Below are 20,622 nucleotides of genomic sequence, written 5' to 3'. Positions count from 1 at the left end.
ACACTGACTGTTCCACATAGCCCTTAGAGGGATCAGACACAGGACTTCCTTGTGCGTTCTGTTAGTAAAAGCCCCCCAAACACTGAGTATGATTCAGACTTTCTCCCACACATCCTATTTTCCATTTATTAAGGGAGTCTGTGAGCTAATACTAGACTGTTTAATATCTCATTCTTAAATATTCAAGGCCAGAAATGGCATACTACATTTAAAATTTTCAAACAAATGTGATTATTTCTACCACTCAGAATTGTTTGAAAGTTTGGAATTATTTTAATATGAGCCCCATATTGCCACATATGGCCAGTTATGTTTGTGTGACCATATTGTTATCATCATTAGTGAATAGTGAGTGGTAGTATGGCGGTAATAGCTTGTAGTAACTTAGTAATAACCTAACAGTCAGTGTCTTATAGTGGTGAGTTCACAAGCCTGCTAAGTCGTCAAAGGAAGCACATCACAAACAAGGGAGGGTCTATTAATTGGGTAAGAAACACTCAACATTTTGTCTCTCAGGTTCCTCAAATTGTTGAATTATGACCCATGACGTTGTGTCATCTGTGGTTCAGATCTCTTTTCCACTTACCAGTGGCTTCACCGGAACATTACTAACCAAATACAGACTTCGAGGGGCGGTGCCGGATCAATGCCTTATTTGGAGTTTCCACTTCAGTCAAAGCAAGCCTGTGGATTCACAGAGCGCTTGTAATATTTACAAGCGATTAACTCTGACAATTACTGTCTTTGTAAACCAATGTTGGTGCATGAAAAGGGTTTTAGAGTGTAGAAGGACAATTAAACCCCATGCGTTATGTTGTGCAAGTTAGTTGTTTCATGATACACTGTGTGGGGATGATTATTTATTTTTGCACATAAAGTGAGAACGAGTTCAAGCAGGACTACTCTACTGTATAGGCTACAGCTCAACGTCAAGAAGCCAGTGTGGTGCAACATTACGACAAGAGACACACAAGTTGGGGTCATTGAGCCCACTGTAATCAAAAGTCTGAATTGGAGTGCGCATCCATAAAACTGTATTTGCCTCGTATGGATTTTGTAGGCTATAAAGCCATTATTTAACTACAATGTGTAATGATGCAATACATGCGTATAATACTGTACATGTACATACATTTAAGATGTGAATATAGTATTCATGACTTAAATCACGCTAAAACATTTTCAAGAGAAGAGTTGACATGCCTTCTTCAAAATTTTACGCACAGTTGTCTCCGGCGGGTATATTGTGTATGGATTCAACTGGTTCAGTAGGTAGGCTATAGCATAGCTTACCTTTACAATGTTCACTAGCCTATATGTTGAAAGCTGAAAACTGTCACCCATGCAAATGTGCAATAACCCGTTGTCTAGCCACATTTTTATATTTTCATTTTTATATCACAACGAATAATTGCGATGATTTGGCTAAAGCAGCTTTACACATTAATGGATATGATGATTCTAATGGCATTTTGACCAGAAGGATTATGATTTGTGATTCAGTTGTCAGTGTTCCAATATGACAAAGGATAAAAGTGTAATGTGTTCTCAAGGACAACACGAATAGCTCGTATCAAACAACATGCTTCATTACAAAGCTATGCCAATTGGTTGAAAACTTTATAAAATGTGAGTTCGTCTACAGGTAGCACAGTAGACCAAAACAGGCTTCGCTCCACGGAACTCATCCGTCGCTTGAGACTGTCTTACTGCAACAGACTCTAATGTTTCCACTATGAGGTGCTTCCATTGGTGACGTGTAATGTACGGTCTGGCTTTGTGTATCCATAAATGGTCATCTACGTCACATAAATGTTCCGTCCCCCTATTTAATACCAGCAAGCGCTGGAGTTCCCTATACGAGCAATACAGATCAGCGCTACACTTGTGCAACCACCACCGTTTCATTGATTCACAGACTTTAAACTCCCAACAAGCAAAAAAACAGGAATCATTGTAGACTAGATTAATAACAATTGCCTGTGACTATTCAGTTCGACTGTATCTCAACCGAGAGATATCAACGCTGTCTCTGAAAGGAACTTGGATAGCCTACAACATCTAGGATTTTTTCCCCTCCTCTCTCTAATCCTTATAGATCATCATCTACTGTGTTTTCTATTTGAAAACACTGTTCGTGATCTGTTCGGACACCTGCACCTTGCCATTTATGTCAGACTAAATAACTGCTATGACAGGGAAACTAGCGGACAAGCTCCCTCTTACCATGAGCAGTTTAATAAACACGATTCCTGACAGTCTTTACCCAGAAGAGGACATTCCGACGTCTATGAACATTTTCACCAATACGGATTCTATAAACCACTACTCGCAAATGAATACAGGTAAGAAGAGTTTACTTTGTTTGTGATGTGATTGGGTTCTGTTCTATCAAGGCTCTGTTTTAACTACAGCGCGTTTCAGCTGTGGAGAGCACGCAGGCACCGCAACAGTTGTCTTGGAGCTCGCGCGCCGCGAACATCTTCTAGGCACCTGTTTGCGCTTCGGGCTGTTACGCACTGACTCGATCTCATTTGAATCGAGTCTGATCTTGTTTTTGATAGCATATTTCACAAAGGTTAGATACTACTATTTTGATGACATGTAAAACAAGTGCTGTTAGTGTTAACCATATGAGAGGCAAGAATGTATGCCAGAAATATGATGCGTAGTTTAACGATGTTCAAGCCTATGAGTTAACCGTCACGATTTCACAACCTGCAATTTACATGTAAGGTCAAACAGTAATTAATAGTATCATGAACTTATCTGCTCTGGTGAAAACTTACACAAAATGATTGGCATGCCTTTAAAGTGAAAGTAAGTATACAAACGTCCGAATTGGCGTAAGATTCATAGATAGATAAAGATTCATAGATTTAAAAAAAAATCATACATCTAAGCCTATTCACCAAAACAAAAACATAAATTGACCTGGTATGAAAGGCCTAGATATGTTTTGTTAAATTAAACTGAAGCCATCGTTTTGTTGATTGATCGTCCATAAATAAATGTGCCACTGTAACCAAAACGACAGTTGCATACATTCATTATGTCTAGTCAACATTAAATTAGTCAATTCATTAATAATTGTTTGTATATTTGTCGACAATTTAGATATTGTTTTTGGATTGGGCTATGGTGGCATGGCCATCCCCTATATAGTGGGCGTTCGACCGGCGCTGCATTTCAAGCTTTCCCATGCCTAGCCTTCCGAGTATTCTAGGCTATAAGCCTTATAGCATTCTATACGACCATAATGATTAGGCTACATATACAAATGTATTTCTAGGTTCTCACTGAAATGCAAGTCTCCAGAGGACAGCAGCTTTCATTTTCAGAGATGTGTGACATAACATGGTAATGTTTTCTGTTAAAATTGAATGCAAGTGTTTGTCAATTCTAAAGTGAAGTACAGAAGAACATGTTGGCCTACTTTAATATGATAATTGAAACGAACCTTGATAGCAGCACATACATATTTTCAGATCAAATATGCTTCAGACACACCAACATATTTTATTCAAATTTAGAGCCAGAAGTACCATATAGCACATTTCAATTGGACCTCGGAACTGTATATCAACACACGAGGAATTTTATGGTACCCCGTTGAAAGTGTGTCACTCAAAAATGAATGCATTTGACAATAAATAGGCCTAATTGTTGTTAGAGTTGTGGTTAGCCGCAAGCTAAAGATAAAGGTTTATACAGTCTTTAATAACTTAATTAAATATAATGCGTAGTCTAACTATTTCACTACAGAACTATATAGCCATCTGTAGTGTCAGTATTGTTTATAAGTTCATCAATGAATAGTTACAATTGTCCAAATATAATCGATATTGATTATCAAATATCTATGGATATTTGTTATTTGTCAATATGTTAGACCTATTACTTTGCAAAGTAAATGTAAGCAAAATTGTAGATAACCTTTACAAATATATGACTGAAGACACAGCACCAACCACGTCTAATTCTCATATTGATATATGTTCTTTCATTACTCGTCCCGGTGCCCTAGTACAGTAGCAAAACGACATTTGCTCTGATATAAGTAGGCCTATCACCTCTCGATACTCAGAGATACAGCATTGTTCTTATAACTAATCGGAAATAAATACGATTTTTGAAAAACGTAATGGAGATGAAAACCCTTTGACATGCCTCACACCTTAGGTTAGCCAAGTGTTTGCCAGGTAGCCATCAATGTATGATAATCTAACATGTTCATGTCAGATCATATCCGACTGGATATTTTCATTCAAATCACTCACATTGTGATAGCTATTCCCTATGATGAGCAACCTTTTGAAATACCTAGATCCAGGTGTTAGGTCCCTTGTGCAAGTGGTGTTCTCTCACAATATTTACCCCAAAGTTATAACACCAGCTCAATTTAGAGCAACATCTGTGACACTGCTTACATTTTATTTTAACTCAAACAAATCAAAATATTGAGGAAGATTACAGCAAGATAGTGTCTGCCTTGTATTCCAATAGCCTACATGATGAAACACACTCCTAAGCATTGGCTATTTTTTTAGGCTTGTTTTCTTCTACTTCATCTCCACAACAATTCAAATATAACCTCATGTGTTGAATAGTTGTGTGAAATGTATGTAATTTTGGTTTTGTTTGCTTCATCATGCTTTGCCCTTAGCCAAATTCTGGTAAACAGAGAGTAATTACTGGGACTGAATATATAAGCACCCCTGTGTATAATTTATTGTGACGTGAATGATTGGCTGATTTATCTCTGTTGATGTATGAATTCTGTTACATTTTCTGCACAAAACTGTGCAAAAACTGCATTCATTTGGAAATTGACTATTGACTATTGCAAGTGTCTGATTTGATATGATATAATACCTAAGACAGACTACTACAGTACTAGTGAAAAACACACTGACAAAAGAGCAAGATAGTTAGTGTGGACATAACATTTAGCTAGATGGCCAAATGTGCATTGCTATGACCAGATGTGCATAGCTGACCCAATGATCTGAGTAGGATGTATACTTTACAGTTGAATTTCCTCATTTCGAGTAGATATCTCGTTCTGCTAAAACCCACGCAGCTACATTGAACATGCATGCATCTGTGAAAATGCTAGCAGTGGTGTCTGGCTTGCACCCTATTGTGTGGAAATCAGATCTTGCCATTCAGTGTGGCTGTCCTCCTGTGAGACATATAATGACTGGATCAAAGGGGGTGTTTAGGTCTTGATTTATGAGAGCTTGTGGGATCTGAGAGAGAGAACACTGTCTCAGATGCACAAGTCAGTGGATAAACTTGCAGGTCTGACAGCACCGCTCACTTTTTCCTATGAACTGTATTGGGCTGCTTTGTTTTATGATATTTTCTTGGCAGACTATATGCAGAGATATGCAGAGAAGCTGAATTTTGGACTAATCGAGGGCTCTGACTGAAATCAAGCAAGTTCATATTTAGAGTAGACTAGCGTAGTAGCTTCTAGACTTTATAAAAAGTTTTCTGCACTAGTTCTACTGCACACTTTCATGTATGTTTTTTCTAACAGGTTCTGCTTTTAGTTGTATTTCATTTTCATGTTATAACAGCTGGGTGAACTATTCATTAAAATGTATTTCATTTGTTTCCCTGTCATCCAGATAATATCATGGATCTGGGGATGGGAAGTGATAAGGGAACCGCAGAGATCCAGTATGGCTCCAGCTTCCAGTCAAACCGCAGTGGGCAGACCGTCACCTATCTGGGGAAGTTTGCCTTCGACACTCCTCCGTCGGGTGGAATCGGGGGCTCCGGCTGGTGTTCAGACAACAATATCATTAGTTTAGTAAGTGCTGGCATCCTGGGTGTCTCCCCGTCGCCTGGCAATATCACCACACAGACGTCGTCCTCTGGGGCCAGCATGGGCGGCCAGTCCTCAGACATGGAGCAAGTGTACGGTCCACCACTGCCCGCTTATTCCACCTGCAGCGAGCTGTACCAGGACCAGGTCTCCTTCCACCACAGCCCTGCCACCAGCACTGCCCTCGGCTACCCCGGCAATGACTATCACACCACCTCCAAGCCCTCCATGGACGGGAGCCTTTTCTCCATGATCCCAGATTACAACCTCTTCCATCATCAGGGTGAGGTTGGTGTGATGGAGCACAAGCCCTTCCAGTCCATGGACCCAATTAGAGTCAACCCCCCACCTATCACACCACTTGAGACCATTCGAGCATTCAAAGACAAGCAGCAGATTCATCCAGGTTTCATTGGCGGGCAGCAGCTTGCTCCTCAACACCACCAGCCACCACAGACGCTAACACTCAAACCAATTCGACCACGGAAGTACCCAAACCGACCCAGCAAAACCCCTGTGCATGAGCGGCCACATGCTTGCCCAGCAGAAAACTGTGACAGACGCTTCTCCCGTTCAGATGAACTGACACGCCACCTCCGCATCCACACGGGTCACAAACCCTTCCAGTGCCGCATATGCATGCGCTCCTTCAGCCGAAGTGACCACCTGACCACCCACATCCGCACGCACACGGGCGAGAAGCCCTTCTCCTGTGAGTTCTGTGGACGCAAGTTTGCCCGGAGTGACGAGCGCAAGAGACATGCCAAAGTTCACCTCAAGCAGAAAGACAAGAAGCCGGCCGACAAGGGGAGTGGGGCAGCTGGCAGCCACAGCTCACCCCCCAGTTCCTGTGGTGGCAGTGGAGGGCCCAGCGGTGGCAACATCATGACTGTCACTACCTGTGCTTAGGATGGATCATCACCCTGCTCTAACATAAGACTGAGGAAAGGTCCTATCCACAATGAGACAAATAGATGACTCTTTCTCTCACTTTTTCTCTTACGTTCTCCTAATTTTTAATTCCAGGTAATATTTCCCTCCTCTATTTGGAGATGGGCTTGTTTTGTTGTAAGAGTAGGGTAAGGAGAGGACATAGACGGGTCGGCCAACAACTGTGTGAATGCCAGCAAGCAGATGGGCATCATGGCACCGGCTGTCCAAGAGGACATGGCATATCATTGAGAATTCAATTCAAGTTTCTGAAGTCAAATCATGTCTTGTGTTTTCTGAGAAATTCACCAAGAATCTTGACTGAGGAGGGATTCAAACATTTTTGTACAATTGGGTTGAGACTGAATTACAAGTAGGCGTAGAATAAGGTGAGCTATGTTTGGGATGTATGCATTTATTTCATCTGGTTGTTAAAAGTGCAATTGGTTGTATTTGTGTACTGTTGTTGATACCTTATTTACTGCACTTTCGATTGCCTGTCTTTTTGTTGAAAAAGTATTTAATGATATTGTTTTTTTTTATTGTTTCTCAACAGAATGTGCCAAACATATGGGGATAATAATGACTATGTTTGTTTTCTTAATTGTGCCTGTGATTAACCAAACATTACAAAGACATAAACTATGTTTCCGACATTGATTTTAGGCAGATTGGTAGCCGCAAAATACTCAAAAATAGTTTTGATTTTAGTAGCATTTTTGCAATTATTTGCATCACAGTTACAGTTCAATGGTTCAAAAGTATTTTGCTATAAGCTCAAAACATGAGCATTAAAAAGCCCAGGGATCATTGGCTTTGTCCATCAAAACATGATCCTGTGGTCAAAGGACCAGTATTTGGTGGTAAACTATTGTGGTCTGATGTACACTCAGTGAAATGGATTGCAACATTAATGGTAAATAATCATGAACCAATGTGTCATTGAACCAATGACACATTTTCAACATGTTCACTACAAATTACACACATCCATGAAAGATAGCCTACTAAGATGTCCAAGATAAACATATATATATATATTTCTTTTTAAGTTAATATATATATTTTAAGTAAGAGTGTTTTATGTAGCTTTCGTCTATCTTCCGAAGACTCCTCTTGGTCATATTTATAAGTGCATTTAAGACACATTCGACCGATCTTGAAATAAAATGTTGAAAGCGTAGAGAAAAAGACTGAAACATTGAAATGCCTGCCTCTGTAAGCTATTGCAAGCCGACAGCACATCTGGATAAAAGCAGCGATGAATTAGAGGGTCTTTTATCTGCGCTTTCACTGACAGAGACCTGCCAGCTACATGCATGTAATTAGAGATATTGTCAAATGAAAGGGACGCAAATGTTTTGCATATTGTTACGATGAGCAACACCTATAAGAACTACCATAGAATCTACATGGTATTTCCATGTTTACACCTCCTACTGTTTTGAGAGATTCTGAATTTAGAAATTAGGGATTTTTTTTTTCTACAGTGAGAGATGTATACAGGTATATTACTTAAACTTGTGTACTCAGATTGTGGAAACTTCAGTATTAAATTGTGCATTTGTGTGCAATTGTATTTAGATGTACACTATATAAAAATGCACACATTTCTAACTGACTGAATGCTTGTGCAGAAGGTGTCTTAAAATGCTCACTCTAAAGTAATGATACTGCAGGATGTTCTGTGAAAACAAGTCCTTGCCAAAGACTTTGGAGCATTGAGACAGTGCCAAATTGGGTGCCTTATCTTCCATTTCAAAACAATCTAATATTATTTGTACCTACTGTAGGGTTGTAAGTGGGGAGTGGTTTGAGGAAACACTAATGTGTTCTTAATAAGAGAAATAAACAAAAAAACATTTTTGAACAAAAATCGTGTGTATTTCAATTGCAAACAAACCTGTAATGTATCGGATTCCAAAGTTCAGTCAAATATATGAAAAAAGATAAGTATGCAAAACAAATCATCATTTTTATTTGATCAGTAAAGCAATATACAATTTTACAAATGCCAAGTCTGGCATTGACTGAAGGCTAAACACTACTTGATTGGCTCTAGATTCCGAAAATGAATTTCTTAGGTCATACTGATTAAAAAATGTGCTCAAATGCGTCAAATCTATAAAACCATTAAACAAGTAGTTTCACTAATTATAACACTGTATAGGTATAGCTAATAATGGATAATACAAGTCATTGCAGGGATGTGAATCCAAACTGTTTGGTAATTGATCCACTACATTAGATTGTTGTCTTCACTGTGCTCAATGCTCTTGTCAGCTGTGGTCTTGATGTTTTTCTAGGATGTCTTTCCCCTGAAAGGACAGTTATTTCCCCTCCTGTCCCATCAGGCCCCGTGTGAAATCATTTCTGCACCACAGTCGAATGTGTTCTCTGTGTGTTTGATATGGATTACTTATTGTCATAGATGTGCCTGATAGTAAACACTTTCAGAAATCTTGATTGAAAATGTCAACAATGAGAATTTACAAATGCATTGTTCTCAGAGAACACAAAATTCTCCGATGTGCTTCCAAGGCCATATTCCCTCTTTCCTGTACAAAACTGTTTTCATTGCTAGGCTTCCTGGCGAGTGTCCACTTATTTTCCAATTAATTTGGCCCCAGAGAGTCTTTCTCCAGTTCATCTACTGTAAATGGGTAAATTAGCAGACTCCTTGCATTGTCTGAAAGTGTTGGCGAGTTCACACATACAGTATCATCTCACTTATTATGTAAATCAATGGCTTTATTGAAGTGCATTTTAGGACACTTGTATTCTTGGTGACAATTATTATTATTTCCTGGACTTTGCTTGAGCTAGTTCGATGTATGGAAGGAATTTTAAAAGGATTGATAACTGTTCATGAATAAAGTGGAAAAATAAAGGATATAGAAGTGGAATGTAGATGATTACAGTCTATCTATAATGACACTCAAATAACACTGGTCTCTATTGAATCAAAACTGTATCAATTGAAGTGTGATTTGCCATAAGCTAAGTGAAGTCTAAAAAACTGTATGGATTGGAACCCTTGAATTTCTTAATTCAGTTCTTGCCTTTAATGTCGAAAGTGTGTACACAAGCAAGTGAACCCATCTTAACTTTTCTGGGTGATTGAGGGGATATAATTCTCAACAGCTGAGACAGGGTTGGCTCTCAGGTGGAAAGGGCAAACATAATCTATATCAGTGAACACCGAACGTCTCCAAGGATTTGGTGTTGACATAATTTGGTGGTTTTAAATGTTGTTTAAGCATCTTGTGCTTTAGAATGATGTCTTCATTCTTTTAAGGGTACATGGTATGTAAAAACCATAGAGAATGAGCAAAATACCTTCTGAATTATTCTGTACTTTTTAATTCAGCCAGCATGGTTCAGCAAGAAAAGCCTTTCAGTAAGGGTAGAATAACAAAGACAGTTTTCAGAGATCACATAGCAGCCCTGTGGATTTGATGGTCGTCTCTGAAGGTTCAAATGTTGAGTTTCTGGTATTGGATGAGATTTGGTTTTAAAGAATACTGTGTTTATCTAGATCTCGGTGAGAAGAGTGGAAGTTGTGCTCGGAAGAGAGGAGAATACGCCAACATATTTCTATCTGTCACCCAAAGACATGTAATTACAACATTGTAAACTGGATGTCATCTGTCACATCTCTGATTAATGCAAATTGCACAGTGTAAAAGCATGGTCTATCTTACATATAACAATTGAACATTTTTATTTCACATTACTGTTAAATATCAAACCACTGTCAAAATATCTGAAAGTAAAAATTGTCCTCATGAATCATGATTCAATACTGCTTTGTTTGTCCCCCATGATCTGAACAAAGTACTTTCAGTAGTCGACATTACCATGTCAATTAGAGCTGAACTATTTCTAGACTGATTTCCTTTTTGTTTTTGTCTTGCTCTGGTATGATTTGAGAGGATACGTTAAGTGTGTAAGAGATTAAAATAAGAGAGCTGCCTTCATATCTTCTCCTCATCATCCTGATGGTTCTGGGCTCAGTCTTGGACCCAAGCCAACCTTAACAGTCATGTTTGTGCCAAATTAGGTTGCATGGTTGGGTGATTAGGAACAATATGCAATGAGAACTCCACAGAAGCAACAAACGTAAATGTGACCTCAGTCAGCTTACGGCTCAAGATGGCCCTGTGCTGATGTCTGTGTTTACTTACTTTTCATTTACTACAAAGCTGCCTTTGTGCAAGAATATTAAAGACTGAAAGTAAACGTTCCAAACAAAACCTCCATGGCCGCTCTTGTACTAGGATAAATGACTGGCAGCTCTTCTCATCTTAATGACCCAAAAATGCTGCAACTGTTGAAGTTGATGATAGATTGCTATCCCAAATGCTTATTTTGAGGATGGTTCCAAAAATTGTCAATGTGGTCCATATTAAGTAGAGTAGGTTAACCTTTGGCAGATGGCACTCAAATGTTTTGGGGAAAATTGTATTTGTTATCTCCTGTTTCCTTTTCATTATATCTTCATGTTTGCATGTGCACGAAAAGGTTCCAAACATGTTTAGAGCGACCCTAAGGTTCTAAAGGTGGTGCTCAATTATTTTTAATTTTATTATGCATGGAAATAATTATTACAATAAAAATATTAAACGTTAGTAAAATGGGGCAAACTGCGGAAATACAAATATGGACATTTTGGAAAATCACACTAGGATTTGAGAACTGTTTTTTGTTGGCTTCTTTTCAAAGAAAACAAGAGGTCTTGTTGAAAAAATTTGTGGATGTTTTTACTTCATGTTTTTCTATTACCTTATAATAAGGTCTTAATATAAATTCTGAATATTGTAATGACATGTATTATCCTTTTGTGGTGGGGAGATGTACTCCCCTCATTGTTAACTTGGCACTTCAGTTTGTTGTAACGCAATTGTTTTTGTTATTTCTATGTAAAGTACTTGAATAAAGAAAATGAAACTGTGTGCGTACCATTTTCAGTATTATATATATATATATATATACATATATATATATATATTTTTTTTAATGATAACATTCTTATTTAAAACATTTCAGAATGTACACAGACTCCAATTATCTTTGATTTGGTGGAGGAATAGGCCTGAAACATTATGTTATATGCCTATCAACAGATGTAGACTACTATGGAATTACCATTTTGTTAGGCACACAGGTTTTAAAGAACGTTGAAAATGGGATCTGCCTACACCCACTGGCATGGCATCATACTTCCATCCATATAGATATATTATCTCCATGCTTCCACATCTGGGCTGAAATCAACAGAGACCAGGACGAAATCCTCAAGGTCCTGGATCTCTTTTATTTCTGATCTTTCCTTGATTTGAGCTAATCTATCAGAAGCATAATTTCTTTTCTAAACTATAATATAACATTTAAAACTCCAAAAATGACATTCTGAAGAGAAAATCTCACAGAAATAGTTTTATCTCGATCGATCTCTATTTTATATCCATGTTACCCAGTGTGCCGTGCAGGCCTTTCTGCTTTCCGTAGTTAAAATCCCCTTGACCCCCACGTGAACACAAACTACCGTAGCCACTTCCTGATTACTTAATCTATTATTTTGTGTGAAAAGGGGATGAGGTTTGCTGAGAGAATAGCTGCCCATTGAAACTGGATTAGAAATTCAGACAAAATGAGCTGGTATGTATTTCGATAAAACAGCTATCTTAACGAAATACGAATTCACCTTCAAGCTAACAGTTTGCCTCGACAAGTGACATTGTGGGGTTTAGCGACAGCTCAATTCTTAGCTAAAAAAATAAAAATAAAAATGCTAAATTGTTAGCTAGCGAATTTAGGCTGTGTGGCTTAGCTTTCAGTAAAGTAATATAGAACTGATCAAGCTTTTTACAAATATATTATACAAATTAGCTATGTGGCTAATGTCGTAATAGTATTGGTCCAGTTGCCTTGCAAAATCGTCAACTCATTTTCAAACGCTAGCATAAGCGCACCTAGCTAGGGACCTAACGTTAGCTATCTATTTACATTAGCAATCTAGCTACCATAGCAAGCTAGCTGTTGGCTTGCTTACTTCAGCTTGTTAGATTAAGTAAGCAGCTAACTAACTAAATCATTTAGCTAACCCACCATCTAGTTAGCAGATATCGTTTCGTGCAAGTACTAAGAAACGTTAGCTAGCTAAGGAATTCAAATCCAATGTTTACATTGTCAACTTTGGAGTTACATTCTTAGCTAACGTTCGCTAGCTAGGGAAGAAACGTTACCAGCTAGGCAGGAGGAACTTGCTTGACAGCCAACATTTCACCGTAGCCTAAATGTGTGGATACCCTTACAGGCTATACAGAACAGTACATTTTCCATACACATTAGCTATCCCCCACCCCTTCAGAACTGTCTTTGATATATGTAGGGGACTTATTGGGTGGAGATCTTCAGTCGTTTCTTGTGCTTCTGTGACTGCCCCCCATTTGCATGGCTATAATGTGCCAGTGATGAAATAATCAAGATAGCGTCACACAGCTGAGGCTGAGGATCAATAGCTGGCAGGCCACGCTTCCATCAGAAGGCACAGCCAAGCATAAACTCCTGTCCAGTGAAAGAGCCCTTTATGGACTTTGCTGACTGATGCATTCCTGTCAGGCCCTCACTCCAGCTTCTATGACGTGAGTGATTTGACTCAGAGTTCATCAGAACAATCACACTCCTAATGTCCTCAACCAGTCTTCTGTACTCCTTGCAATAGCCCCAGTTAATTGCATCCCCTTGCCGATGGCGTACACATTTGTAGTTCCAACTTATTCATTTGTTCTAGCTGTAGCAGCATAATTTCTGTATTTGTATCATGCAGAGCCAATAGCTGTGATGGTAAATAAGACTGTTGTTTCTCTGGGCATGCATACGTCTAGACTAGACTAGAGTGACGTCTGTAAGGAAACAGCTTAGTCCTTGATTCTTGAAGAATATAATTTATAAATGCCTCATTAGCTTAGTTCAACTGTCCTACCACATCAGAATCCAAAATATAAGCTTGCTTTAATCCAATGTTTGTAAACAATGTCAACACTGTATAGAAACACACAGTTATAACTATAATTCTAATATCATGGTTGGTCAGTCCTTGCATCCGTAGCTCGGCCTGAATTTGAGTTGTTACGTTTCTCCAGCCCTATCCCTCAGCTTTTTACCAAAATAGTGGTGGGGTGCCTGCTTTATTGTTTCACCTGCAGTTTGCCCCTTTAAGCAAAAGGTCTACACCTAGCCAGGACAAACGTATTATCACGATTTTACTAATCACAACATTTGAAAAAATCAGTAGTTTTTACCTGATAAAGTAGAATCCTGTTGGAAAATGTTAAATACATTTATATTCCCAAAAAATACATTGAGATTTATACTGTTGCTGCTTCCTGTTGTCATGGCCTTTTGATGTAAAACACCGGTTTTATATGTCCAAATACATAATAATGCTACACTAAGTGTATTTCTTCCTACTTTAATATGGAGAGAGTTAAAAAATGCTCCTAAGCAAAATATAACCAGGCACCCTAGACTAGACGGTCCATAGGGTCTGTGCAGCAGGCTGAACATTTGACATCCCTACTACACCATCAGCCATATTGTCGTGTGGACCACCGCAGAACTCTGGGAAAATTGGGACTATTGTGCTTCATTTTAAAAGAAAAAGTTAGGGCTATAATTGTGTAAGGACATTTAGGCTAAATATAAAAAATGAAGGGCTAAGACTTTGTCTTTAAATTGGCCCTTGCCTACTCCTTGATTAATGAAGTGAAAGTATGCTGTATACGTTTATTGACCTATAGGCTAAGCACTGTATTGATGTTTTGAATTCAAGTATTGGAACATGTCCAAAGATGATCATTTTTGACCTGATATTTATTCTATAGAATAATCCCCCAAAACATGCCATCTTATTTCTCAGTTGTTGAACCTGAAATATAGGCCTAACCTATTGTAGTTTGAGCACAATGTTGTGCTGTTGTTGTGCTTGGCTTTCTGTAATCACTGTGCAGTGTTCACTTCAGACTAATAAGATGCAAGTCTGTCCATAAGAGAGAAGGTTGTGCTCTCTAGTTAGCCTACCTAATGTAGCTCTGTGCAAGCTGTGTAATTCCTGCCCTTTGAGTAGGTCATGGGATCAGGGCTTATTGCTAACCAAAGTTTCTAAATGTACAGGCCTCTACTAAAATGGCACAGTGTGTGAAGAAACATAACAAACGATTCCCACAGCATACACCATCCTCCTTCCTCTACCCCTCTATATAGCCTCCCGTTCTCTGGATCACTTTGGGAATTTGAGCAAATAAGGCAGTGTCCACATAGGCTAAGTATACTTATTAACAACAGCAGTCTATGACCTATTGTGTTACAGTGGGCTAGATTGCATGTTCTACTTGGCCAAGATCTTTTGTATTGAAGGGTTAAAGATATAGCCTAAGCTACAGTCAGGGTGTTTTGCAAGAGCTCTAGCAGGCCTTGTTGCCTTAATGATCTTCCCTTCTTTATTGGAAAGTTACTGCATGTTTAAACAAACAGTTGACATGGCATAATAGTCCTTGCAAAGTCTCCAGATTGTTGCTCAGATAGTTAGGCCTAGTTACTGCCATAGTGGACTGGTGATGCGTTGCATGTAGTAAGATGAGTCACCCTGTGGACCACAGGAATTTCAGTGGGTGACAACACCATGATGGTGTTGGCTCATCAGAAGTATGACATAGGTGAAAGTATGTTTTCCTCCTGAAATCAGCCATTTCAACCTTAGATTTTGGACTTGATCTGATATGACACAGTGGTTTATGAATGGGATACATTCTTTTTTTCTTAACATTGCTTTACTCTGGCAGTCAGAAAGGGAATCAAAATCATCTTTCTCCTAGGGCTTTACCAGGGTTAGTTTGACAGGGACTTAATACTCCCTCTTGGCTGTATTGGGATTTCTGATTGAGCCGTCATCTAAGGGAACTGCCACACACACATCAGTGGCGTTTCCTGGTTGCACAACGCTGCCCTACCTCACACCCTCTCCTTTCCATCTCATTAGTCTACACACCTTTCTTTTGATGCAGCTGCTGCCTCACTGAGCCTGTCAACGGCAACTGTCCATCTTGTGCCTTGGATGTTGTTAGTGTCACGTCAATGACATCCTACAGCCATGTGCAGTGGCTATATAAAGACAAAGTTTTCTTCCTCGTGGATTCTCCATCATTCTGGTGATTTAAGTAACAACTTATGTAGTGCGACATGGTTTAGAAAGTTGGTTTCAGGTGGATAAAAAACTAATGTCATTAAGAAAGATGAAAGATGCCGTTACCTATCAAAACTAGCATCAGATCAGATGCCTATTTTACGTATCAGCATTTCCCCTATGATTTTTTTCAGCAGTGGTGGCAAGGGTAGGGGGATGCATTAGAGGTTAACACGGGTGTGTGAAAAGCCGTTCCTGTCTCTTCTTATCCTGTCAAAATGTTTCCCTTACTTGTTCAAAAGTTATATAACCCCAGAACTTTCGGGTCCCATCCTGATAAAAATCATTTCCGCCCGTGTTCATTTTTACGCACAGAAATCAGAAATAACTTCCTCCGTTAGCCGCTCGTCTCTGTCCTGCGCTCTGTGTGTGAGTAGCCATAGCAACTGCTCCATTTGGCAACTGCTCAACGCTCACGAGACAGTGCCTGCCCTACACACACAGCTGAGAACAACCACATTATGAGATTTTGGCAATGAAGGCAGACCTTATACTTACCCAGAGTTGGATGAACGCAATTCCTCTCTTGCAAGCTTCGTCATTCACTGACCTATGTTGGCATCTGAGGTAAAGTAGTGACTGTGCAGTGATGTGTTAGTGTGAGCTGATGATGGGGAATGGGATAAATGACCATTATATATTTTATATATTTTTATTAAGTAAACTATATTAGGGCTACATTATTTTTTAAATTTTCATCAAATTGTATTGGTCACATACACATATTAAGCAGATGTTATTGCGGGTGTAGTGAAATGCTTGTAAGAATAAGAACTATTTATGTGCTGTTCGTTCCTGTGGACTGTCGATCTTGTCCCGTACTGTCCCGAACTTGACTCTAGAACTTGACTCCCATTCCTGCCGGAATCCCGTGGGATCTGCGGGAATCCTGTTCCCGTGTCAACCTCTAGTGTGCATTGCTACTAGTGTTAGCGCAATGACTTGCTCGCTGTTCCCATAGACTTCCAGTCATTTGAGCCAACGACTCCATATAAAAGCTTGTCTCGGACTTAAATATATATCAATATGTTTTTTAATTACATAATTTTTTGGCAGCAGTGGCATGAATTTAATTAATATAGAGGAACATTGCATATGGATGTAGCCTAATGCTTAATCTAACCACTACACCATTAATACAATTTGGGAATCTTGAAATCTTCTATCAAATGATGAGGAGGCTAACCTTGGATCTTGTCATCATACTGGCATTTAAGTTTTTAATAAACCATAGGCTTAGGCTGTAGACTGACTGGGGGCTGTAAGGAGTGCAGAGTGATTCATTGTGAGCTGCCTCTGCAGTCTCAAATCACAGCGATTTGTAAGGCTATGCCCATTATCTCAAATCAAATCAAATCAATTCTGGGCCTGTGTTTGATGTGGGCCTGTGTTTGATTGGTTGGGCGGGGGGGTGCAGGAAAGTCACTAGGAGCAGAGGGAACTGCAACTTCTAATTAGTGATATCCGCTAGCAATGGAAGCCAGATGTGGTGACAGGAAGTCAAGGCACAGGGCTCCTGAAACGCACTCCACAAGGCCAGGGGTTAACAGAATTGCATTTGGCTGGCTGTGACTTAGCCATAGGATACACTTGTTCACTTGGTCCCACTTCACAACACATTATTACCTACCAGTCAGAGTACCTGCTGTGGTCTGCCAGCCCTTTAAAAATGCCTCTCATTTCAGTTAAATGTCTGTGTTTGGATGTGTTAGATTGTCTTTGTGATGTGCAGAATGTGGTTGTACATGTATGTGTCTGTCCCACCAATTGATCATTTTGTCTGCTTCTAGGATGCCTTTCAAGATTGGACAACCAAAAAAGCAGATTGTTTCCAAAACAGTAAGTGTTCAGTATTCTCTCCTCTCCCTGTCCCTAATTTACAAAAATGATCTAACATGCCAACATAAGAGCTTCCATTAGTGTTGCACCTTCAACACCAATGAAACCAGACAATAGATAATGAAATCATGTATAATTTCGCTAGACACTCGCTACCAGGCTTTATTTAGCTTGTTGTTGTATAGAGGCATACTGGGATCTTACAACAACTCACTGTTTTACTGATGCGTGAGAGACTTTCAGACTGCAACAATCCAAGCCTGATATTTGTACCTCTTTAATGGGATAAGGCTAGGCACTCTGGCCCAACCAATTAAAAATAGTCATTTGCATTTTGCTGTTAGAAATGTATGCTGTGTGTTTTAAATATGAGTGTCCTTCTGACGAAGACTGAAATGCTGTGGTGGCTCTGGAAGAGGATCAACATTTTCTTCTGGAAGACAAATTCAGGTTTAGCTATTAAACTATGGATTTAGCTTTGAGGGAGAGCACCCCTATCCACACACTGTACTGGGCAGTGAAGGAGTTAGGCTTAATTCGTGTCTATGTGGCCTGTGGAGTGACTCCATAAACCTCACACAATGTTTCAGGTCCCACAGAATTTAATGGAGAGCAGTTACCCAGCTTCTACTTCCAATTATTGATTCCCCAAAGGAGCCTATAATCAGCACATTCAGAAATGTTGTTTAAAATGTGGAGGAAACCCAAAGGAAGTCCCTCATCCTGACCAACTACATTTTTCACTTGTTACCCTTGGATTTTCAGAAATATCTTGATATTGTATAAGGCATATGAGTCTAGGTTCACAAAATGAGCATAGTCTACTAGAGGTAACCATCAGCAAATTGTCAGACAAGTTCAATGAACCTGGGCAAGTGAGTCTGTGGGGTGTCAATTTGTCCAAGCCATATGATGGGGCTGAGGTTGCTGCCAGTGAGTGGGCACCCTCCTTAGGGGAAAACCACTTCCACAGTCATTTGTCTGACTGTGGCCCAGCAGCGGCAGACAGTAAGAACAGGCTCCTGGGCAGCTTCCTGTGACATCCCAGGCCAGACCCAGGGAGTGGGCTAGAGTACAGGGAGCCCTGTGGACAGCCCTCCCTCCGGTGACAGATGGGCAGCTGACTGTTTATCCAGAAGCCCACAGAACCACAAAAAAGGAACCCCTGCTACCTCCATAATCAGCGCTGGCCTGTTCAATCAGTCTAGTCTGATCTGAGGCAGAGGAGGGTGTGGGCTTTCAACCAGACCTCTAGAACTAAAAACATGAAACAAATTAGAGGAACTGGAGTGACTTCTAATTGTCCAAGGACAAGGGGGAGCCAGTCTGCTCAGATTACGGGTTTATTGTTGGGCATTTCCATCGAAAAGGACCCATGAGCACAAGTTCCATATCAAATTGGGTGTCAAATGAAAGCCAAGAGTAGGGTTGCAAACGGAGGGTATATTACTGGAAACCTTTGAAGTTTACCAGTAAACCACCACAATATTGGTGTCTTTCAAGGATTTTAAGTAATCTATCACAAGACATCTAGTGGCCCTTTTGGGTACTTCAGATTATCACAGGTGTCTGTAATTATCTCTGGCCCTCTGTGTGGCCTTATCACATGTAAAATGTCTGAAATAAATACAAAAACATTTAATGAGAAAGCTGTAAAATATTATCCTAAATACAAACCATCAACTTAAAGAATACCATTGGTGTTTAAATTAGGGTTTCAGTAAATATCAAATATCCTTAATATTTGTTTTACAAACGTATTTATTTTACTATGTCTATGTATTTGTTGTCAATGTTTTGGCGTCAATCTCGTGGCAGTTGCGAAAAAAGTCCAAAGTTGGAAGAGTTGCAGAGTTAATAGAAAATAATGCCATTGTGTGATTTGGTGCTTTTTTTCCATTAATATGGCTATTTTCTCTTGAATAATATGGTCTATACTAGAAACTCATAGACAATATAAACACAGATGTAAAAAAATGAATGCTCCTGTATATATTAATCATTTAAAAAAGCTATTCAAGTATAAATTACCAAAGTTACAGTAGATTGCCTTTCTGTTAATTACCAGAATTACTGAAGATTCCGGTAACTTGAGAAAATTACCACTAGCTTTTCAACCATAGCTAAGAGCCTATATTTTTGGGAAATCAAGGCATAGTATGCTCTGTGATTTCCAAACTTGGGGAACATGAGGAGATTGACTTTCATATACAGTACCAGTCAAAAGTTTGACACACCTACTCATTCAAGGGTTTCTCTTTATTTTGACTATTTTCTACATTGTAGAATAATAGTGAAGACATCAAACTATGAAATAACATACATGGAATCATGTAGTAACCAAAAAAGTGTTAAACAAATCTAAATATATTTTATATTTGAGATTCTGAGTCAAAGCGTAATTCTGTTACTCTGTAATTGGCCTGTCTCTCCAATAGCAGGGATATTTAGTATTTGGTAAGCACGTGTTAGGACTATAATGGAACAACATTGACTGAACAGACATGAACACAAAGATGATAATGTTGTATCTAACAATGAGTTTCAATGTGTTTTTACAGGTTGAAAGAGACTTTGAACGAGAATATGACAAGCTCCAAAAGTAAGTTTGTTAAAGATTTAATTTGTGCTCTGTTGATTTAATTTGTGCTCAGTCAATATGTATTGACTGTGCGTCAATATTGCAGCAAAAAAAAACATTGCAGACGAACACTGAACTGACACAGACCACAAAGCATTATGACTGCTATTTTAAGTGCAAATATTCCAT

General features: G+C 39.2%; 2 protein-coding genes across 2 annotated transcripts in view; both read left to right on the top strand.

Moving 5' to 3' along the window:
• The first annotated feature begins 1,849 nt into the window (after window positions 1-1,849).
• On the top strand, window positions 1,850-11,719 carry egr3 (early growth response 3). Its single transcript, XM_024438820.2, has 2 exons — window positions 1,850-2,345; window positions 5,637-11,719. Exons 1-2 carry the CDS (start codon window positions 2,192-2,194, stop codon window positions 6,743-6,745), a joined length of 1,263 nt encoding a protein of 420 aa, XP_024294588.1. The 5' UTR covers window positions 1,850-2,191; the 3' UTR covers window positions 6,746-11,719.
• Window positions 11,720-12,282: 563 nt separating this feature from the next.
• The window catches only part of bin3 (bridging integrator 3), a 38,349-nt gene continuing 30,009 nt past the window's right edge, over window positions 12,283-20,622 (top strand). Inside the window, exons 1-3 of the mRNA XM_024438819.2 lie at window positions 12,283-12,427; window positions 17,804-17,852; window positions 20,414-20,454. Of these exons, the coding sequence (XP_024294587.1) occupies window positions 12,420-12,427; window positions 17,804-17,852; window positions 20,414-20,454 (98 nt within the window). The 5' untranslated portion in view covers window positions 12,283-12,419. The remainder of the gene's footprint in view (window positions 12,428-17,803; window positions 17,853-20,413; window positions 20,455-20,622) is intronic.

The sequence above is a fragment of the Oncorhynchus tshawytscha genome, linkage group LG12 (genome assembly GCF_018296145.1).
Source record: "Oncorhynchus tshawytscha isolate Ot180627B linkage group LG12, Otsh_v2.0, whole genome shotgun sequence".
Lineage (NCBI taxonomy): Eukaryota > Metazoa > Chordata > Actinopteri > Salmoniformes > Salmonidae > Oncorhynchus > Oncorhynchus tshawytscha.
The sequence above is the reverse complement of the archived record's forward strand: the minus strand, read 5'-3'. Positions and strand labels throughout refer to the sequence as shown.